We start from the raw sequence: 24,111 nt of genomic DNA, 5'->3' as shown, positions 1-24,111 counted from the left end.
GAGATTCATGAAATCTCATGTTGCTTGTATAAAATAGACGCAATCTAAAAGGTAACACCTTAACCACTTTAAGTGTCCAGCTCAGTGGACTGTACATTCACACTTGGGCGGCAGACATCACCACTACCTATCTCTAGGAATTTTTTCATCTTCCCAAACTGAAATGAATTGACCTGTTAAACAGTAACTCCTCACACCCTCTATCTTAGGCCCTCGGCAACCACTGTCCTTCCTGTCTTTATAAATCTACTCTAAGGGCCTTAGGTGAGTGAAATTATACAGTGTTAATATTTTTGTGTTTGATTTCATTTCAACTTGGCTTCAAGTCATTCAGACTCATGTCAGCATCTGTAAGAATTTTCTTCCTTATTTATTTATTTTTATCTTTTTATTGAAAATGGTATACATATAAGCTGTACTTGATGCCCTCCCCCACCCCGTTTTCCCTTCTCCCCCTCCCAACAATGAGTGTCCAGGTTAATCATGCTATATTCATACTTTATATATCTACCATATTTTAACTGTCCACTAGTCAATGGACATTTGAGTTGTTTCCATCTTTTGGCTATTTTTTTTTTTTTTTTGTGGCAATGGGGGTGGAACCCAGAGGCTTTCTACATCCGGGCTATATACCCCAGACCTATTTTATATTTTATTTGGAAACAGGGTCTCACTAAGTTGCTGAGAGCCTCACTAAGTAGCTGAGGCTGGCTTCGAACCTGCGCGATCTTCCTGTCTCATCCTCCCAAGTGCGGGGATTACAAGCGTGCGCCACCACACCGGCTTATCTTTTGGCTATTGTGAATAATGCTGATAGGAATACTGGTATAAAATTCATTTCCCTGCTTTTAATTCTTCTATTTTCTATCTGCATAGAAGGAGACTTTGGCTGGATTATAAGTTTAGAAGGTATTACACATTTACATTGTTTAAACTTATCATTGATTGCCACAGGAAGCCCTTTTAGTTGGAATAGACAGGCTGCCATTATGGGTGACCACAGCATGTTTAAAAGATACACCTATTAATAATACCTTCTAGCCGGGCATGGTGGCGCACGCTTGTAATCCCCGCACTGAGGAGGTGGAGACAGGAGGATCGCGCAGGTTCGAAGCCAGCCGCGCTGGCATAAGAGACCGTTTCCAAAAACAAAAAGTATAAAATAGGTCTGGGAGTGTAGCCTGGAGGTCGAAGGGCTTCCAGGAACCGCAGTACCACCAAATAATAATAATAATAATAATAATAATAATAATAATAATAATAATAATATAATACCTTCTACATATAGCAGAGCAAGATGCTTCAGAGTTGAGCCCTGTTACTTGTTTATGCTATTTACTTAGTATGTCAGTTATAATTTTAATTGTCTCCATTTTTTAAATTGTGGTGCTGGGTATCAATCCCAGGAACACTACCTGAGCTATATTCTCAGCCCTGTTTTATATTTTATTTTGGAATGGGGTTTCACCAAGTTATGGCATGTTGCCTTTGAACCTGTGATCCTCCTGTCTCAGCCTCCCAAGCACTGAGATTCAGAGGTATGAGTCACTGTGCCTGGCTTACTACTAGTATTTCATAGTATTCTGCAGTTTGTAAATATCTCAGTGTACATTTTCAACTTACAAGTGTTCTATGCTGTAAAGAGGAAAGATGATTTCCAGTTTATGGATCCAAAGAAGGCCATGAGAAAATTGTCCAACCAGAGTAGCAAGTCCAGTCTAGAACCCAGATGGAAAACTCTTAATCCACCTACTAATTGTTAATTTTTATATTATTATAAGTTATATTAGCTGGATGTAGTAGCATCTATACCCCCAGTGACTCGGGAGACTGAAGCAGAACAAGTTGGAAGCCAGCACACAGAAACTTAGTGAGACCTTATCTCAAAATTAAAAGGGCTGAAGGTTAGCCAGGTATGGTGGCATATAACTATAATCTTAGTAATTAGGAAGCTGGGGCAGGAGATCACAGATTTGAGGCCAGCCTTAGTAACTTAGACCCTCGGTAACTCAGCAAGTCCCAGTTTCAAAATCAAAAACAAAAGGGATGTGGGTATAGTTGAGAGGTAGAACGCTCCTGGGTTTAATTTCTAATACCAAAAATGAAACAAAACAAAACAAAAAGACTAGGGGTGTAGCTCTGTGGTAAAGCAAAGTACCAAAGGAAAAATCTTATATTAATGTTATAAGTTATACTTAATATATTCCAAATGTGTATCAGACAGTGGCCCTCATGAATGCTTGAACAGTAGCTCCAACAAGTCCCCTTTTGGGGATGGCCTGAAAATGGGCTGATGAGTTCCTGCCTCTGATCAGATCAGGCATATGTGCTGCTGATAAAGATGCCAATGAATAGAAACCTTAGGAATAGTTAGCACCCTGCAACATGGGAGGAAAGGGAGGTATTTTTACACAGAGCCACTTGCCCTCTTTAAAGTTTTGATATTTATGTTCCAAACAGAAGTCTTTTCATAAAAACGACAGGATTTTCACACATTAGGTGACTAAATATAACTCTGGGAGAGTTCTAAGTAAAGCTGGTGACTAAGAGCCAGAAATTCTAATTCAAATATCCACTTGAAAGAGGAAAAAGGAACCTGGAGAAAAATTTGAGAGACTAGTTACTCCAAGTCCATTAATTCAGGAGCAAACACAAGCCACCCCTGCAGGATGAATGCTACTTTAAATTTTTTATTTTGAAGAATATATAGGGAAAAAAAAAGGTCTCTGTGAATTCTTCTAGGAACCATTAGCAATACTGTGACTGATGGGAAATTCAATTATAAATATCCTCAATATCTGATGATGTTCTAAGCCTGCTCCCTCTCATTAGAGTGTCAGCAGAAATGGAGAAGTGATACCTCTTTGTCTGGCCATTGTTCATAAACTTAGGCTGAAGACAGATTATCAATCCCCTACATGTAGTTTAGTGCTTAGCACAGTAAAGGGCACCCCCTAAATGTCTCTGGAAGTGACCTGGGCAAAGTCAGGTCACTTTTGGAGACAGATCTTAATGCTGAAGACTACCTAAGGAAGCATTTTATGAGTTGTGCCTTGTTTTTTAGTCTATCAAACAGTAACCTCATATATTCAGTCTGTTTTCCACAATTCAGATGTCTTAAATACACTGGCACATTGGCCAATGTTTTTCTAGAAACCACATCACACTATTCTGTCTGGCTCATTTTCACGTCTTTGGTGCCTAGTACACTGCCCGGCATAGAGAAGGTAAGCCAAAAATCTATGATGAAAGAGTAAACGTTAGGTTTTAAAGTTGGAAGTCACTGCAATGCTGGAAAAATATTCACTATGCTTGAAGGAAGACATGTGCTATTTGCTAGGAGTATTACGCACTCTCTAGTTTGAAAGTGTCTCCCAAAGCCTGTCTTGAAAATGTATTCCCCAGTGTGAGAGCACTGAGGTAAGGCTTAATGGAAGGTGTTTAGATCATGAGGACAAGCCCTAATGAACAGATAAATGGTGTTGTACAGAAGGCTCGAGGGAGCGATGTCCTCTCTTGGCCGTGTGGCCCTTTAGCCTTCTGCTCCGTGATGATCAGCAGGAAAGCCTGCCAAATGCCAGGGCCTTGGTCTTGGAGTCCCAGCCTCCAGGATGCGAGCCAATGAATCTGTGTTCACTGTAAAAGTGACTCTGCCTCAGATGTTCTGTTACAGCAGCACAAAAGAGACCAGGACAGATACTCCCTTGAAGAATCTTCTTTCCCCGTATCTATTACTACTAAAATGCCAGACAAAAAAAAATTTGTAATTTTACACTTATTTTTATCTTTCCTTGGCTTTCCTTCAAATAATAGTGCTCAAAATGATAAAAATAGAGACAAGAAAAACTACCAGAAAAGAAACAGAAGTAATAAAAGAAACTGTTCTGGAAAACTTACGAAATTACTTATGGCCATACACTGCTATTTGCATCCTGCCTCTACCACTGTTAACTGGGTGATCTGGCAAACTATTTCACTTTTCAGTGCTAGTCTCCTATCTATAAAATAGGAAATGAATACTTCATGGAAGATTTTTTGTGAATAAAATGATAACAAATGTACAGTGCTTAGCTCATGACATTAAATATGCATTAAAATAACTCAAAATGAGTTATTCTTATATTGACTAAGGTTGATATTATAATGTCTTGATCAAAATCAACAACCAATTTAATGTGCTATTTTCAAACATATAAAACATTTGAAGATTGACTGCAGATTTTTTTCTTAGAAACAGAAGAGGCTAGATTTAAAAATTCTAATCCTTCCCTAGACAGAATTGATAATAGCATCTAATATAGTCTGATAACCTTTTCCCTTCATATCCATGGGACTGGGTAATTGGATGATGGTGGGGCCACTAACCTACCAAGGGCAACATAATGTTCGTTGGCAATTTTGTTTGGTTACCTTCTTCATAGAACTAAGACTGCTTGGCCACTATCTTTTATCTTCGGTTATGATATATAAAATCTACCATGAGAGGCATGTTGTCTTCAACTCTGCTTCTCCTACAATGGAGTAGGATGATTTTTCTTTTTCTTTTTTTTTTTTTTTTGGTGGTACTGGGGTTCCTGGAAGCCCTCCTTCCTCCGGGCTACACTCCCAGACCTATTTTATATTTTTAAAACAGGGTCTCTTACGCCAGAACGGCTGGCTTCGAACCTGCGCGATCCTCCTGTCTCCGCCTCCCAAGCGCAGGGATTACAAGCGTGTGCCACCACGCCCAGCTGAGTAGGATGATTTTCTATACAACCAACTGTTATGGTTAGATATAAAATGTCCTCTGAAAAGCTCATGTATTAATTTTCAGGGTTGATATAACTAAGTTATGAGGGTTGCAGTGGATTTACTGGGTGGTAACTGAGGCAGGTGGGTGTGGCTGGAAGATGTGGGCCTGCAGGGGTGTGGCCTTGGGACTGTGCTTGTGTAACTGAAGCTTCTTGTTTGTCTTCTCTTGCTTCTAGTCTCCATGATGTGAGAGCATAGTCGTGGTCTCTCTGCTTTGCACTGCTATGCCTCGAGCTCCACAGACCTGGCCTGACATGAACTAAACCTTTGAAACCTCCAAAAACTGTGAGCAAATAAATCTTCCTTCCTCTAAGTTGTTTATGGTCAGGCTTATTGGATCACAGCAGAGAGATGTTGATCGAGTTACCAATGTGGCGGTTTTTCATTTTTTTTTGACAAGTCAGTGAACATCCCTTGAGTACCTACAGCACATTATGCTCTGTACTGGTTGCTGTGGACAAAGAAGTAAATAATATTTATTAGCTAGTTCTGTCCCACATGTAGGCAGAAAGAGATTTTCTGAGTATACTAGATGCAATAAGCTATACTCTCTATAGAAGTTTTGGAAGACCTCAGAGGGAGAATTTGAGCTGGGAAGAGATTCGGGGAGCAAAAAACGGGGACACTATTTAGTTAGAGGACAAAGAGTTGGATTTTTCAAGGGCTCTTTCCTGACAGTTTTAGTAATTTCAGAGAAGGAGAAGGCTAAGTATCTTGTTGAAGTGGAGGTAGGTAGGAGTGGGTGAGCAATCTGGACCCAAATGGGAAAGATTTAAAATAAACACTGTGGAAAAAGAGACAGGAACTGTCTAGGGACAAGAAAATAGACTGCTAAGCCATGCTGACACAGGCTCTAAATGCTCTTGAAAAATCACAGATCTGCAGTGGTGTTTGTCAGCATTACCAATATGATTATCTCCTCGGCCCACAGCAGTCCCAGGACAGGACTGAGAAAAACCAACGGTTGGAGCCAGGCGTGGTGGCTCACACCTGTAACCCCAGTACTTGGGAGGCTGAGACAAGAGAATAACAGGTTCTAAAGGACAGGTCTCAGCAGCGTAATGAGACTCTCAGCGACCTAGCAAGACCCTGCTTCAAAAACAAAAATAAAATGGGCTGGGGCTATAAATTGGAAGTAGAAACATCCTGAGTTCAAGCCCCATGCTGAAAGAAAGAAAGAAAGGAAGGAAGGAAGGGAGGGAGGGAGGGAGGGAGGGAGGAAGGAAGGAAGGAAGGAAGGAAGGAAGGAAGCAAGTTCCATGGCTGGACTACATGTGTGCTCACTTAACATTCAGCAGATTAGATGATAAAAGGAAAAAACCAGGTCCCTTCATCTGAACAGAATACTGCCATACACCTTAGTACTCAGATGGGAAAAATGGGGTTTGTACCCCGACTTACCATTTCGCATTTTCTCTGCCAACACTAGAGCCAGCAGCGCCCAAGGGCAGAGTGTTTCTGTTGGTCGGCTCTTCAGTCCAAAGGCTCTGACTTGGGTCTAAGGCAGAGACAGGCAGTTCAGCTCCATTGCTGACCAGGACCACAGGGGTGTCTGAGGCAAGGTCGCACTGACCCTCCAGAAGCAGAGGAGAGGCGGACGGCAGGGGAGCCCCCGGGGGCAGAGGGACCGGCTTGGATTTGCCTGTGGCCTGCTCCTCGGCCCCAGAGACAGTCTGCTCGGGTCTGAGACTCTGCTCCCCGGTCTCCAAAGGCTCTCCTCCAAGGCCAGATGCGCCCGAGGCAGTGGCGTCTGAGGACAGTCGGGCCGGGGGGAGCTGCTTGCCAGTTTTCTTCTTGCCCTTGGTGGTCCCGAAGGCCCCCGTTTTGCTAGCGCCTGCCTCCTTTGATGCCTTGGGACGAGGAGAGGTGGACGAAGTAGATGGTGACGCAGATGCTTTGGCGCCAGTTGGTTTTTTGGAATGAGAAGAACCAGCTAAAACAGAGAGATTTTACATTAAAAAAAAAATCAAAGAATACAATGATGGTTGTTATGTAAATAAGGTGTAAGAGACCATGGCATTTAAAATGCTCCCTTTAAAACTTGTTGGGCAAATGAAAGAAAACTGGATAATAATGATAATATTATTAGTAATGGTAACAGCCTTATTTTCAGTCCTTGCTTTAAGGAGCAAGTGACATTGAAGGCAAAACTAAGTCTTTAGCTGGAACAGCCCAAGGGAAATCCTGAACTCCTGTCCCATGGGTCTTATGGAAAAGCTCTTTATAGTGGGAAGGGCAAGCTGGGAGTGGCCTCTTCATAAGTCCTCTGTGCTCTGTGGTGTTTCCTGGGAATAAAGTGGTGGTCCAGATTCAGAAGCATTAAAAATATTCTCAATTTAAGCTCATTCTAGATTTTTCCCCCCCTTACAACAAACACACTACCATGTACCAGCAATTTCTTTCGAAGTCAAAAGCAAATCTGCTTCCTATTGCTAACAGAAGAAACTCCATATCTGCAGTTCCCAAAGAAGAGATCTGCTCTGCTGGTCTCTACTCTCATCTGCAATAGTGCCGAGGCAGGGGAAAGAGTCGCATGTGAAAGACAGACTCCCTTCAAAATATCAAGGCAGGAAAATGTTTCTTGGTGTTTTTACAAAAAAAAATTTTTTTTTGAAGGCAATGAACACCATTCTTTGAATGTATGTTTGTTTGTTTTTGAGACAGGGTCTTGAGATGTTAGCCAGGCTGCCTCTGAACTCCTGGACTCAAGTGATTCTCCTGCCTCCAAGTAGCCGGCATTATCTCATCTTAGGGAATACATTTAAGTTTCTATGAGAATACTCTTGTTTGATGGCCTTTATGATCTAGAATGTCTCTTGCTTTTTCTATCATTCACAGAACTACTAGAAAATACCTTGGTAGTATGGTGGAGCCAATCACATTACATACAGATGTTATAACTTACCTCCGGTTATAACTTTATCAAAGGCATTGAGTGGGTCAAGAAGATGAAGAACAGATAAAAGAACAGACAATGAGATATAAGACTTCATTAATTCTGATATGCCACAGAAGCCGGTCTTGTTTAGTGACAAGATCCAGGCTTACGGACTTTCCCCATTTGGGAACTTTATTATTATTATTATTATTATTATTATTAATTATTTATTTTTTGGTGGTACTGGGGCTTCGAACCTGCGTGATCCTCCTGTCTCCGACTCCCAAGCATGGGGATTACAAGCATGCGCCACCACACCTGGCGGAACTTTATTATTTTAAGTATATGTAATAGCTAATTCTCTTCCACCAACTTGGGGAGGATTTGTTACTATGTCTTTATAGTTTTTAGTTAACAATATTTATTCTTCATAAGTCAAACTCACTAGACATAATCTCAACTTAAGCTCATTCTATTTTTTTTTTTTTTGCAACAAAGACACTAAGGATTTGATGCCTAAAAATGCTCAATTATTTTCTCAGGTTAAGTTGAAATGAATCCTTTCCATATCACTGTGTGTGTGCGTGCGTGTGTGTGTGTGTGTGTGTGTGTGTGTGTGTGTTACTGGGGACTGAACCCAGGGACATTCTACCTCTGAGCTACACCCCCAGCTCTATTTTATTTAGAAACAAGGGTCTCACTAAGTTGAGAAGAGTTTCACTACTTGCTGAGGCTGTTCTTGAACTTGCGACTCTCCTGTCTCAGCCTCCTAAGTAGTAGGATTACAAGTATGCATCATCACTCTCAGCTCCCACATCCGTTTTAATAATATTACTTCTACTAGTTTTTTTGGAATATTCTTTCATTTCTGAAAGAAAAGTTTAACTTTAGCCTGTTTGAAGGAAAAAGATATTTTCCAATATCTGGAGTGGAAATTCAAGCCATATTATATTTTTCTTCAAGTAACTTCTAAAATGATAGAACTCTGTTGAAAATCAAGTATGATTTATAAAAGAAATGCCACTTCCCAGTAAGAACTTTTGTTGTTAATAATGTATAGCAATGAGAAAGGAAAGAGGGAGATTTACCCATACTTCTCTGGCAATGTTCTAAACTGGTAGGTGGTTATAAGGTTTAAGAACTTGAAAAATTTGATGAAAAATCAAGAGCTTCATATTTGAATTAAGTTTTCTAGAAGGTCAACATTATTTATACAACACAAAGTTACCATGCTGAAAATTCCAAATGATACAAATGGAAACTCAGTAGGGCCCTGAAGAGCATTATCACTGGTTGATAGACGGACCCTTGCACAGGGTCTTGTATCCTTCAGCGTAGTCCCCGTTTTCTCTGTGATCATACTGGGAAGAGTCACATTCTTATTTCTGCCAGGGGCTGTCCCTCTTAGACATAAGACAATGGATAAAATGAGCATGCTATTCTCATAGGAACATCATGAGTCTATAAATATTTTTATTCTTTATATTTGTAAAAATAAATATTTTTATTCTTTATTTTTCTTCAAGTAAAATATCTGAAAACAACACAAAATGAAGGCTGTTCCCTGCCCTGGCGTTCATCCTGTTTTCTTCTGAGAATCCAAGCTGAGTCCTAGGTGAATCCCTGCCCTGTGTGGCATCAATGAGGAAGCAGGAGAACCCCAGTAGAACAGCTCAGTTCCGAAGGGCAGAGTGTACTTTGGAGCTTGTGTGTGCGTATGTGTGTTTGTGGGTGGGGGAGGGTTTTGGTGCTAGAGACTGAATCCAGGGACATTCGACCACCAAGCTACACCCCAAGACTATTTATTTTTTGTGTGTGGTACTGGGGATGGAACCCAGGGGCATTCTACCTTCGAGCTACACTCACACTCACAGCCCTATTTTTTATTCTTTATTTTGAAACAGGGTCTCACTGAGTTGAAAAGGGCCTCTCTAAGTAGCTGAGGCTGTCTGCAAACCTCGATCCTCCTGCCTCGACCTCCTGAATGCTGGGATTACAAGCGTGCACCACCACACCCAGCTCAGACTTTTTTATTTTGAAACAGGGTCTCACTAAGTTGCTGACGCTGGCTCCAAATCTGCGATTCTCCTGTCTCAACTTCTCAAGTACTGAGGTTACAGGTGCCACCACGATGAGCTAGAGCTTATCTTTTAGCAGTAGATATCAGTGCCTGCCTCCCTTAGGCACTGCTCCCAGCCTTGTGAGGTGATAAGACAAACACACAGACACCACCAAGCCTGGCACTGATCCTTCTGAGACACTTCATCTTAGAACTGATTGCAAGAGACTCAGCCCTAAAGGTCAAAGACAGAAAGAAGGGAACCCAGGGAGAGAGACCTGTTTGCAATTCAGAGGGCACATGAATCATCGACTAATCTGTTCTCTGAATTTGACTATTATGGGTATAAGTGACAAGGGGGTTAAAGGTCGACACTGAGGCAAACCTGGCGATTGATGGCTGGAGAGTTGCTGTTGATTTTTAAGAGAATAAGCTTTGCTATAGTCCTGGACAATGTTTATGATCACAGTGATGGTGAGGAGCATTGGGTATGTAATCCATACATGTACCTTTAAGAGCTACCCAGAGGGCGTCAGTGATCTGAGCATGTCCAATTGCAGAGGGAAGCTGGGTGCACAATACACAGCATTAAAGAAGCGAGGAAACCCAAACGCCACTGGCGATTTACAACAGCAACTTGTCTGCACTGCATGCATGCCTTCTAACAAACGGAAGTCTCCTGGGCGGGGGTGGCGGGCATGGAAGAACCGGGTATGCAACTTCCAGCTCCACAGAAATCACTTTCACTTGGGTAGAAAACAGTGGGGTGGAGCTGAACTCAAGTACATGGGACCTCGGTCATTTATCATTTGAGAGATGACTATGGCTGCTGAAGACTTAACACAGTAAGATCTGTCATGTGTCATACTTAGATGCCAAGCTAAGATAGTTGGTGTGGTACTGGGGATTGAGTCCAGGGGCATTCTACCTTTGAGCTATACCCCCAGCTCTAGTTTTTCAAGGTCACACTATTTATTGAGAGCTTAAACTGTTTTCAAACTTGTGATTCTCCTTTCTCAGGCTCTTAAGTATTGGTATTCCAGAGCAAAGCTAGGATGTTCTGAAATAAAATCCTACCCCAAAAGTTACCCATATATTCTCATAAGCAGAAGGTCAGTCAATATCTAAATACCTGATCAGACCATGATTATTTCCCAGACATATGATTCCCTGTATTCTTCTCCTGGGTCTCATGTGACCATAGTGGGTACTCAGTGGTAATATTTACACAAAACCTAATGAGAAAAATGAATCCACTAGTTGCCTTTACTTTGCAATAGAGCTACAAAAGAATCCCCTGAGCATCCTATGTGTTGAAGTTGAATCTGCTGGTGTTGTATCTTAAGACACCTAAAGACCATCAGTCCTCAAAGAAATAGCCCATCCCAGAGCCAAGCACTCTGCGCCGACCCCCGAGGCGCAACGGGGACATACTCACCAGGCTCTCGGGTTGCGTTTCGGCTCGTTGGCTTGGGTGGAGGGACAGGGGCCTGCTTACCAGGAGCCTTGACAATTTTTTTAATGGGAGGCACTTCGTTACCTTTCTGGCTGGCCCCAGCAGCGGCCCCTTTGGGAGGCACAGGTGACTTTTTGGGTTTAGGTTTGGGTTTAGGCTTAGGAGGAGCAGAAGGAGGTAGAACAGGAGCAGCCGATGTTTCAGAGTGGTTTTCAGTGTTCTCTATAAATGAGAAAGTGAACAGACTGAGACAAGACACACGCCATGTAAACACCAGGAGCGAGACGCAACAGTGATGCACACGCAGCTGCTTGGCCCTTGGGAACCACCTGGACTTCTGTAGCTGAGAGAGCACAGCGTGGGGTGCAAACGAAGCTGCAAGGTGAAATGGGGCATGTTCCTGGGATCCACCAATCGCTGCTCTGATAAAACTGGGTGACACATCGATGAAGTGACGTGGAGGGTGAACGTGGATGGCCACAGGTTGGGCACCTCAATGCCAGCCTTGAATCTGTGGTTGCTGGACGATGACATGAACATCGAGTGCTGATTTTAACAAATTTCATCATTTAGCAAAATCGAAGGGCCCTGGAGAGTGACAGGTGAGCACGTTATACACACCGCCAGGCAGGGAGGGCTGACAGTGGCAGCAACCACTGGGCTCACTGTTCCCTCTGAGAGCTCAAGCGTGATCCCGCTTGAAAGGTTCTGTGCTTGATCTCACTATGGCCAGAGGAGACTCTGGGAGTCTTTAACACGAGGCGCGATGCGCTGAGCAAGGAACTACTTCTGCTGTTAAGAGGCTCTCACACTTTCCAGCGCCCCAGGGCAGCTTCCTGTTCTATTCTATGATAACTTGTTCTGCCCTCCTAAGTTAGTTCCACACTATAGGTATGAGGGTGCAGAATCCAAACAATAATAACTTTGTCTTGTAATATGGACAGAAATGATTTTTGAAAAGACAAAGGCGTAAAATACATAGGAAGTAAAAACCTTCATGCCTAAGAACAGAGGCCTCCACGAGGTTTTGTACAACTGGAGAAGTAGTAAAGTTAGCCTTTCGTTATCGAGAGCAGGAACCGCGGGGCTAGTTCATCTATTCACATTTGTACTCTTTTTGATTGAAATGAAGATAAATTAAAATGTGGTCTGGTCCAAAGGGCTAAGCAGCATTTCTTTAAAAATGGATCACATCAAAAAACATAAGACAGTGTTAAGACAGACTCAGCTTTTACAGGGGAAGCCTTCCCAGTTCTGAACGACCAAGGAAAGGCTTCAGCACTGGCACACATCACATTTTAGTACCCTTTCTCAGTCTTGGATCCCAGTGAGTGAGAGGTGAGGAGTTCCTTTTTTTTTTTTTTTTAACCATATCCTTCATCGAGCCACTTATACAGCCATCATAATAACGATTTAAGTTCCAGAAACCAATCAATATAACCTTTCTTTTAAAGTTCCCCTTTCTCCTGCCTCAGATGCGCAGTCCCCCCAGTCGCAGAGGCTCAAGGTGACCTCTGCCACCCCAGTACCGATTCGGCCTTATTGCAGGAGCCACTCAGTCAACATCCAAGAGGCATTTTGTGTCTTGGACTCTGTTATTACATCTTCTCTTCTCAACTAAGCTGCTTATCATTTATAATACATTTGTGCCCCACCCCCCAACCCACTTGCTCCGAGCCAGAGGCCACTTCATCACAAAGCCCATTAGGACAGAGCATGATGCAAGTTGATACATGGCTAACACGTTTAATGTTAACATGAAACATAAAACATACAATGGAGTGAGGGTCTTTTGATGGAGGAACAAAGTCTATTCTTTTTTTTTTTTTTTTAGGAAAATCAGAGGTTTATTTAGGAAGTAGGGGTACAGTTTAAGAGAAGGCCAGGAGGGAGGGTTAAATTCTAGAGAAAAGCTCAGGAACAGTCACTTTCTGAAAATGGGAAATGGCCCTTTTTTTGTTCTTTTGATTGGTGGTACTGGGGATTGAATCCAGGGGCATTCTGCCTCTAAGGTACACCCCCAGCCCTATTTTATTCTTATTTTAAAACTTTTATTTTTACTTTGAAAATTTCTAAGGCTGTCCCAGAACCTGCAACCCTCCTGTCTCAGCCTCCCAAGCACTGGGATTACAGGTGTGACCCACCATGCCGAGCCAGAATTGATTCTTTAAGTATAATTTTGTACCTTTAGCCCCTAGCAAAGCACCATGCACAGAGACCACGCACAATAATATTATCCAGGGGAAGAGCAAATTAAGCCGAAGCCCTTATTATCGTGATTCCTTCCCATACAAAAAGCCACATGTCTTATCCTTTCATATTACACTCCTCAGTAATCATTCTTCTTTCTCCTTAAGATTCTTTTCATTAAAAAAAAAAAACTTTTGTGTGTGTATGATACTAGGAATTGAAACCAAGACTGTTCTCTGAACTACACCCCTAGCCCCATTTTATTTTTTATTTTGAAACAAGGTCTCACTAAATTACCGTGCACTGGTTTCACACTTGTGATCCTCCTAGCTCAGCCTCCCGAGTACTGACTGCTTCAGGCTTAAGTTTTACAATTATACCATCACAGACGGCTGGGAATATTGCTCAGTGGTAGAACGTGTGCTTCACACACGCAAGGCCATCGTTCGATCTTGAGCACCACAAATGAAATGAAATGAAGTGAAAGACAAGAAAAGAAACCCCCAAGGAGCCCAGCTCCTGGGTTTGGGAGGGAAGAGACATTTGCTCTGTGACAACTGGGAATGCCGGTCTCCACTGGGGAGGAGATGGACACAGTGCACCGCTACACATGGAATCTGTGCAGCTCCTTGGAAAGCATGGCCCACTCTTTACTCTTTGAACTTGACCAGACGTCTGTGAGGGTCTGCCATTCTGGTAACTATTCAATTAGAGGTCTCTCTCTCTCTCTCTCTCTCTCTGTTAGTATGTTTTTCTGACTAAATTAAAAATGCCTTTTGGCGTGGCGTGGTAGAAGATGTTTATGATCCCAATACTTGGGAGGCTGAGACAGGATGATTGCAGGTTCATGGAGAGCCTGAGCAAGTAGTTAGACTCTCAGCAACCTAATGAAATCCTGTCTCATAACAAACAAACAAACAAACAAAAAATAAATAAAAAGGGCTGTGGAAGTAGATCAGAGGTAAAATATCTCTGGATTCAACCCCCAATACCACAAAAAATGCCTGAAATTTTGTATCTCATAAAACATAGTGCCCTAAAAATTGTGTCTTTCCAATGAATGTACTAACTGGTTGATAGTTATTGACAATTAGTGGAAAACAGACTTTACTTTTATGTGGAAGAAAATAAATTCAGTTTTTTTTTTTTTTAACCATTACCCATGACCCGAAGACATAAATGGCTGGAGGACAGCGGCATTATCTTTTCAGGAGGCAGTGAAGAGACCGCTTCCTACTGACCCTGGCTTCTTAAAGACACAGGGATTCAGACCAACACAGTCTGGAAGACAAGCTGCCTGCTCTACTTCCAGGCACAGTTCCTTCACCTCGCGAAAGGCTATCCCAGAACTGCACATGCTCTGAGCCAACATAGAGGGTCTTTCAGCCCCAGTTCCTCTCTTCACCTGCCTACCTCCTTCCTGTCTCCTGCAGGTCTTAGTCTGGAAAGATCTTCCTCTGAGAAACAACTCGGTCTCACTGCCCTGGCCTTCCCCAGTAGTTAACACCTGTGTGCCGCCTGGTCTCCTCTTGGGCCATGATCTGCCTAAGGGAAGAGGCCATACTTCATTCTTTGCTCTTTCTGGCTCTCCCTAGCGTCTGACCCCTCACAGGCCTTCATGGTTATTTGTGTGACAAATAAGTAAGTGTCCGCCACTGATACTTCATTGAAAGCCCTTTACGATAACTCAACAGAAATAAGGTCAGACAAAACTTCAGATGTCTCATATTAACACGTGTTTATTAGACTGGAGATTAGTTTTTCTGCTTCTTAAATAAGTGAGGGCACTAACTGAGGAAGAATAATGTGTGCCTAGGAGACCAGAGGACCTCAAGGAAGAAGGCACTGGTGTCAGGAAGGGGAGGACCAGGGCCATTCTGCCCACTGAACAGCCAGGTGTTTTAGGAGCGCCTGAAGGAGATTAGAAGATTGGAAGACATTTTCATTTTCATTTTTATTTTATTTATTTATTTATTTATTTATTTATTTTTTGTGGTACTGGGGTTCCTGGAAGCCCTTCTACTTCCGGGCTACACTCCCAGACACCTATTTTGTATTTTTGTTTGGAAACAGGGTCTCTTAAGCCAGCACACGCGCCTGGCTTCGAACCTGCGAGATCCTCCTGTCTCTGCCTCCCAAGCGCGGGGATTACAAGCGTGCGCCACCACGCCCAGCCTCATTTTTATTTTTTATATTGGGGATTGAACCCAGAAAGAGCATTCTATCTCTGAGCTATACCCCTAGCCCTTTCTATTTTTTTGTTTGTTTGTTTGCTTTGAAACAGGGTCTTGCTACTTGCTAGGTTGTTGAGAGTCTCACTACAGTGCTGAGGCTGGCCTTGAACAGGCAAAATTTCTGTCTCTGCCTCTCAAATACTGGGATCACAGGCATGCACCACCATACCCAGCTGTTTTTCTTTTTTTGTTATTGATGTTTCAAATGTTAAAGTATTAAGATATCGTCTCATAAGGGGATGTAGTAAGCATCTAAGGCTTCAAACGCATGGGATGTGATTTTGCAAATATAAACAATTAATAAATGAGACAGTGTTCTTGAGGAAGTGGGCTTAACACAGATGGAGCACTGCACCCCAATGCCAAGGCTGAGTAAGGTCAAGGAGGATGGGTGCACACGGGAAGGGGGCATGATGACTGGCAGAAACAGGAGTGAAGAGCACTAGTTTTCAGAGTAAATGATATCTTTCTAGAAAAATAGTCATCTTTGCTCATAAAACATTGAACCTAGGGGTATCTATCTCCAAACTATGCCTCCCGGCCCTTTTTATTTTTTGTTTTAAAATAAGGTCTCACTAGGTTGCTGAGAGTTTCGCTTTATTGCTGAGGATATCCTTGAACCTGCCATCCTCCTGTCTCAGTCTTCCAAGTACTGGAATTACAGGCCTCATTCTATATTTAACATAATTCTCTATAATCAGTTATGATTAACATATTTTTTTTCTGGTACTGTACAGGGGTGTTTTACCTCTGAACTACTCTGCTTTTTAAATTTTTTATTTCTTTTTAAATTTTTATTACTTAAAAAAAAAACACGTTGAAATGATCTCACTAAATTGCCGAGGGTCTCGCTAAGTTCCTGAGGCTGGCCTTGAACCTTTGATTCTGCTGTTTCAGCCTCTCAAGTACTCATATCATAGGCGTGCGCCACCATGCCTGGCCATGAGTGACATTCTTTTTCAACTCAGGAAGTGGCTTCCATATCTAACACTTCTTTTCATTATCAGCAGGCTCTGCAGCCAAATTAAGTGGCTTACCCACACGTCCCGTGTCCCACATCTCATTAAGTACCAAATAGCCAAGCAAGATGCTATCCCGGACCTCATCAATGTGTTAATTTGAAATAAGAATAAAAAAAAATCTCTTGACCATTCATGGACCTAGAAGAGATGTCATCTTTCTTTTAGAACATCAAGGCCTGCTGCTGTAACTAACATAAATCTATCCACAACTTTTTATTAGGTTGATAAGAGAAACATTCCCTTTGAAGTCTGGCCAATCATTGAGTGACAATAACACCCATGTGGACCAGGCACAAACCACAGATGAATTTGAAATTTAACAGTGTGGTGAGACAGGACAATTGGACTTGAAAACAGAAAACAGACAAAAATAACTACCTCTATTAATACTTTCAACTGAATCCCCTTAAATTTTAAGTCTACTTTTTCTTTATGTTCTAGAAATATTATCACTAAAAGTATGCGTTAATTTCTCATAACTAATGTTCATAAGCTTAACTAAAGTATTTCAAGGGACTATGCTGAGAAAACCCCCTGAGCACAACGCTTAGTATTTGAAGAAAGAAAAAAATAGTAAATTTCCAACAGATTATTAACATGGACTTCTAAGACTTTTAAAGATTAATTTATATGTAGACAAAGAGGTCCTGGGCTTCCAGAGTTGAGTTTAAGTTACCAGGTGTATTTAATAAGGCCCGTTTGTTCCCACTGTCTTTGGAGGATCTGGGTCAAAAAGAGAGGAAGAGAAGTTCTCTTTTAGCAGTTTCTAAGGGTTCTCAAAATGCCTACAGAACCCAAATGAGGTCTGACAAAATCTTGCCATTCAACTCAGAGGCCAACCTTATAGAACAGGAAATAGTCTGTTTCCTATGGAATAATCTAGACTCCTCCAGCAAAGCTTCACCCTGCGGGATTTCAGCTCACGGTCTGCCTACGTTTGAAATTTGGTGGCTTCTGTGTCCAAAAGCAGTGGTGTGGGGTACAATCAATCCATGAGCCCCAATCTCTGAGTTTCCTGAGTGTCCCTGATAGACATGCACCTTGCAGGCATCAGATGAGCTCTGGAAACCAAGGTTACTAAAGAAGCCTTCGGGGAATAGCGGAACTGCCTCTGGCACATTTTGAAATTGCCAATTACTCTGATAAATCTCGGAGCAGGGGCTGTGGCAATCAAATCCCTGGATCTCTGGGAACTATTTCTGGGTCCCTCTTAGAAATGTGCAGAACCTAGAATATTGGTGGATTGATGCCACCATCTAAGTCTCGCTGTTGCAGCCAGAATGCCATGTGGGTTTGGGATTCCTCTGTGCTGAGTTGCTCACAAGGGCTAGCTGAAATCAGGTGAGAAATGCTCAAAATTCTCACATTAAAAAAAAAAAAAAAAAAGATCTTAGCTAGGCATGGTGGCGCACGCTTGTAATCCCAGCATTCTGGAGGCTGATTCCTGAGGACCACGGTTCGCGGCCAGCCTCAGCTACTTAGTGAGGCCCTCTGCCACTCAGTGAGACCCTGTTTCAAATAAAGAATAAAAAATAGGGCAGGGGGTGTAGTAGCTCAGAGGTCAAATGCCTCTGGATCCCATCCCTAGACCTGCAAAAAAAAAAAAAAAAAAAGATATTAGCCAGGCGTGGTGGCGCACGCTTGTAATCCCAGCATTCCGGAGGCTGAGACCTGAGGACCACGGTTCGTGGCCAGCCTCAGCTACTTAGTGAGGCCCTCTGCAACTCAGTGAGAACCGGTTTCAAAATAAAGAATAAAATATTGGCCAGGGGATGTAGCTCGGAGGTCAAATGCCCCTGGGTTCCATCCCCAGACCCGCAAAAAAAAAAAAAAAAAAAAAGAAAAATCTTAAGAAATAACCCCTAAGAAAAAGAGACTGTTCTTAGATACCTTAGACACCTCCAGTGCGTAAAGAGCCCACCCTTTCTGGTTATTACCTTTAATTAACTCTCTTTAATAATAAAAAGAACAAATGATGTGCTTATAAAATGAATGTATCTAATGTATCTACCTACAGATGTCACTTTATTTTTCTTCCCTACTTATTACTTCTCGCTCTTTTGTATAGGCAGACCTTCCTCGCCTGGGCAGACGCCTGGCTTTAGAGTCACTCCTTGGGCTCTGAGATCTGGCCCTCGACGCTGAGCTGGACTAAAGGCAGCCATATGGGTTTCTCTTTATTTTACCTTTCTTATCTTCTGCCTTTTCCTCCCGAGGTGGCGCTTTCTCAGATACAGAGCCATTACCTTCTTCAGACTTCCCTACATTCTCCTCTCGGGTAGACTCCTCTCCGATGGGTATCATGTGCCCGTTTGAATTTTCAAAGTTAACTGTTACATCTCCATCTAAAATGGGAAAGAAACACCTAGATGTCTAACTTGATGGCTTACTTGAAATCCAGTTTCCCAGTTAATAGGATTGTGGGATCTGAGTTCGTGTTTCTGACCCTGGGAACCAAATCATCATATTTCACTAAATAGAAATCCTGTCTCGGGGAAGGGAAAGGTTATGTGCCCTTTCAACACAAGGGAAATGCTTATCCTCATCATTAGCTCCTCTGTGCTCCTACGAAGGTTTTGTTGAAGTCAACACTTATGTGTTTCTTTGCCATCTAGAAACTGAATGGGGAAACAAATAATCTGAAAAAATGGAATGAACATTTCAACATGCACCAAAAACACAAAGCAGATGCAAATACGCAAATGACATGAAATGTAATTATACATACAAGTGATAAGTGGGAAAATAAGAAAATTTCCAGGCACCACTGTCTGCAGAATCCATTATATATACAGGCTATGTTAACTTCACAGTAATACAACTGCCACTCTGTGTTCAAGGAAAAGAAGGTAGCAAGAATAATTTTATTTTCATTTTCTTATTCATGTAAAGATTAAAATGTATTCAGTTACATATAACTCGCCAAAAAGTTAGCCTAATAATAACTAGAAAACACTAGGGAAAAAGCATACAATAAAAAAAAAAACTAATCAGGAATCTTTAAAAACCATACCTGAAAATACAATTCCAGATTTTATTTTCTAATAAAATTTCATGTTAACTAAATCATAAATAATTTTAAGGCCAGGCGTGGTGGCGCACGCTTGTAATCCCCGCACTTGGGAGGTGGAGACAGGAGGATCGCGCAGGTTCGAAGCCAGCGTGCTGGCTTAAGAGACCCTGTTTCCAAATAAAAAAGTATAAAAATAGGTCTGGGAGTGTAGCCCTGAGGTAGGAGGGTTTCCAGGAACACCAGTACCACCAAAAATAAATAAATAAAATAAATCATAAATAATTTTAACCCCTGAACTTTTATAATTTCTGAGGATTTTTAAATTTATTTATTTATTTGGTGGTACTGGGGTTCCTGGAAACCCTTCTACCTCCGGGCTACACTCCCAGACCTATTTTTTATATTTTTCTTAATTTGGAAACAGGGTCTCCTAATTGCTGGCTTCGAACCTGTGTGATCCTCTTGTCTCCGCCTCCCAAGTACGGGGATTACAAACGTGCGCCCCCATGCCCGGCTTCTGAGGATTTCTAACACAAAAAAAATTTATAGAAAAAAAATTTTTTTTGGTGGTGCTGAGATTTGAACCCAAGGGCATTATACTACTCCAAATTATATCCCCAGCCATTTTTGTTTCTGTTCCTGAAAGAGGGAACTGTTGGTTTATGAGAGTCTTGCTAAGTAGCGGAGGCTGGTCTTGAACAGAGGAGGTCTTGAATGGAATTACAGGTGTGCACCACAGCACTTGGCAAGAAACTTATAATTCAGTGATGCTTGAAAAGATTACCCTTAGTACATCTAGAGAAAAATTTAGGAGGCTCTACTACCATTATAAAAGAAAAACTCATGAATCCAAGTTTTGATTTAACAAACTTGAACAAATGCACAATTAGATCTGTTTCTATACAATTTCTAATTAATTTTATTTAAGTGATGATTATAAAACAGAGACCACTTCCCAAATTTTCATCGCTTTAGCTCAACAATTGGCTTTTTTGACCAAGGCATGACAAATAAAATAAATATCATTAGATCATGTCAGGCTCAAAATGAAAAGCAACTATTCCTTAGCCATACAATTCCTAATAGCCGATAGTCTGATTTTTATGTAAAACTAAAATAGGTAATCATTAAAGGCAAAGCTAGTGCCAGTAAGTTCTAACTATTTCAATAAAACTAAGGGAAGAATTATTTGATCCCCCAAAATTAGCTAGAAAAAATGTACCCCAATAAAATAAAAATGATACAAGAATGGACAATTCTAAATAGAATCTAAAAAAAACACTTCTTTGTACAAAAGTCCTCAGTTTTTAGGTCACTCAAAATTTATGTTGTGTTCTTTGACTTTAGTTGGTAAAAAAAAAAGTTAAAGTAATGTTAATGACAACTTATTTCTCTTTTAAGCAATTATATTAAAATTCTTTAGTAGGTTAAGTAACTTATTTTTAAAAAATTAAAACAAGCTACAGAGAGAAAATTAAGTATATGTCATACGAAAAAATTGGATTATTGCATGATAGAAATAGTCAACAATGTGGAAAGATACTTACTTTGAAGCATGAAATAAAACTAGGGCATATATAAAAATAACTGTAGAAAAAAGAGATACATTTGTAATAAATATGGAATTCAAGAAAAGAGTTGAAGGTATTAATTAATTAGAGCACACATGTACTGAAAAGCTTTTCTTTTCTTTCTTTTTTGTACTGTAAATTGAACGTAGGGCATTCTATCTCTGAGCTACACCCCCAGCCCATCTCAGATTCCCCAGTACTCGGATTGCAGGTGCACACCACCGCATCTGGCAGAAAAGCTTTTCTAGTACTGTGTGTTAGGAAAGTTGTTCTAAAATTAAGATTAAATTATTTGATATAGTGGCTATGGATATATATAAGCAAAATATAAGCACAGCAAAGGAAGGCACAAGAAGATGCTGAACCAGGTTTGGGTTACAAAAGGCCCAGGCTGACAAGCTTTGCAGGAGAATTTGTATGCAAAGGAAAGAGAACTCAGAAAATTGCTATAAGCTTAAAGTAAAGAGAGATACTGTGCAAACAGAAATAATCAAATAAGAGCATAAGAGTGTTAGAAGAAGTGTTATCTTATTCCGGTAAATAGGATGGAGGGGACAGAGTAGCTTAGAGAAGAAAAAAAATCACGTATGACGGAAAGGTAAGTGACTCGGGAGAAGGACAAAGCTACGGCAGGAGAGAAGGGAGGATGGCGAGCGCATCCTGGTACCCACGGGCCCTCACAATGGAGCTAAGAGAAAAGATGAAAGGAATGGACCAGAGGTAAGGACCGAACTTGCAGCACACCATGGCGGACTTCTCAGGAGAGAAGATTAATTGCTGAACTTTTAGACTGAAGTTATAACTTGGTTATATATATATATATATATATATATATATATATATATATATAATCTCAAAGGAATAATAATAATAGCTGAGAGTGAGGGTATGAGACAGGATGGGACAAGGTCAAGCCCAGGGCAGCTGGAGGGATTAAAAATGTCTATCTGGCCCATGTAATAAAGGGCTTAATTGACAAGCACTGTCAAGCACTACAGCAAGGTCAAGGAGGTCAGGGCCAAGAATGAATCCTCACTGGCAGAAGAGAGGAGGCCATCTCCAAAGACAGCGGCTTCTAGTCTCTCAGACTGAAATGCTCAAGATAATTGTTTTTGGGAAAATGACAGGAAACTCTTTTCTCCAGCTCTTGGCTGGAAAAAGGAAGGACTCTAGTTCCAACAGCACCCTTGGGCAACTTCAAAAGGTATGCAATTTCTACAGCTCTAGATAGAGCCCACACAACCAGTGCAAAGTCAAATTCAATAGATTAGGACTTTCCAAAACATAAGCCTATTTATACTATGTTTAGGTTAACTTTTTTTTTAATGTTTCAAAGCTTCTAATGTTTAGCTGCAAAAAAATAAGCCCGAAGGTCAAATAGAGACAGATTTTTGGGAAATATACCTCTATATAGGACCAAGAAATTATAACCTAGGCTGCAAATAGCTTAACAGATTAGACAGAAAAAACAAATATTACTAAGTATTTCTTTAACTTGATATTGCTACCTGTTTATAGAAAAAGTAAAATCTCTTTCATCTATAACTTTTAATTAGAAAAAATCTGGGACTTTTAATCTGTCTTTAAACATACTGAGTTTTTAATAATAAATTTCCTCCCTTTTTCCTTTCTTTAAGATATCTTCAAATAAGCCACACCAAACTAACGCAGTCATTTAATAAAGTTGGTGACTCAGTGTCCAGGTCTTGGTGGCTGTGTCATTTATCTATGTCGTGTCCAGAGAGACTGGACTTGAGATGAATTTCGATACTGTATGCTTACCTTCAAATAAAAAGGTTAAAGATGTATGAGTAGGTTTTATTTTTAAAAGTCCCAGACAGGAAGGAAATAGCTTCAAAGTAACAGAAAATTGGAGAAGATATAAAGTTCATTTATAGAGTGAGAAAAGTTTGACAGGTCAAAAATTGAAGTAAAACATCTAAAATTGTGAAGGGTTAGTAAAAGCAGTATTATTTAATCCAGATTTCTCTCTTGTTTTAAGCAGGAATAAAACAGTAAACATTTTCTAGCAGATGTTGGAAAAAGCATGCCATTTTAGTTTACAAATAGTGAATGTGAAGAAATGTTAAGTTCTTCCCAAAAAACAGGTATCAGAAAAAGAGAAGTACCATTATTTCAATTGCAGATTAATGGCATGTTATTTGCTCCCGTAAAAGTTCGGTAATAATACTTTACTCCAGTAAATTTTGGGAAGGCATGAGAAAAATCAACAATATTACAGTAAAATTTCCTTTAGTTTTTCACAGTAATGGGAACAAAGAGAATCATTTGGTATCATTTATTTGGAGAAATAAGCAAGGCCGGTGTCCTCATTTAAGGGTCAACCTCAGTTTCTATCTCATCCCTGCATTTCTTGCCAGTTTGCTCCTCAGGAGGACAGAGGAAGAAGAAAAGACGATTAAAGCAAAGAAAAAATAATTGGAAACAGTCGCTGTTAGTGACAAGGTGAGAAGCAACGATATTCAGAGAAATGAAAAATAGAACAAAACTGGAAAATTATTTGAGAAAAAGCAATAAAGCAGATTAATTTGTCCATTCATGCCTTATTGATTGTAGGTACATTTGGGTGTATTCCTGAGCGCAAAGGGCCAGGGTATCTTTGCTGGTTCTTTTAACAGCAGTCTTAAGGTATAAATAAGACATGGACAAGCTAAAACTGCATTTATTCAAACAATTGAGTTTAACTTAAAAGAAAGATTAAAGCTCAAGAAGAGAAGGGGCTGGGTAAGCATGTCCACCTTTCTCTGTATCTCTAGCCACAGTGCTTCTGTGGTAGAGTTTGGGCTTCAGAGTGACCTACGGCAAAGGAGTCACCCAAAAGTCACTGGATCTCTTGTGTATAATCCCCCAGATTCTGTGCTGCTCACAAAGGCATG

General features: G+C 40.9%; 1 protein-coding gene across 3 annotated transcripts in view; it reads right to left on the bottom strand.

Annotated features, from left to right (window-relative positions):
• Window positions 1-24,111, bottom strand: part of PHACTR2 (phosphatase and actin regulator 2) — a gene marked incomplete at both ends in the record, with an annotated part of 121,718 nt that overhangs the window by 34,217 nt on the left and 63,390 nt on the right. Inside the window, 3 exons of one of the 3 annotated variants that reach the window (XM_080700255.1) lie at window positions 6,193-6,724; window positions 11,167-11,406; window positions 18,817-18,975. In XM_080700255.1, the coding sequence (XP_080556381.1) occupies window positions 6,193-6,724; window positions 11,167-11,406; window positions 18,817-18,975 (931 nt within the window). The remainder of the gene's footprint in view (window positions 1-6,192; window positions 6,725-11,166; window positions 11,407-18,816; window positions 18,976-24,111) is intronic. The other 2 variants (XM_080700256.1, XM_080700257.1) reach the window with 2 other exon arrangements.

The sequence above is a fragment of the Muscardinus avellanarius genome, assembly GCF_963383645.1.
Source record: "Muscardinus avellanarius genome assembly, chromosome: 8".
Classification (NCBI taxonomy): domain Eukaryota; kingdom Metazoa; phylum Chordata; class Mammalia; order Rodentia; family Gliridae; genus Muscardinus; species Muscardinus avellanarius.
This window is presented reverse-complemented; position numbering and strand designations above follow the sequence as displayed.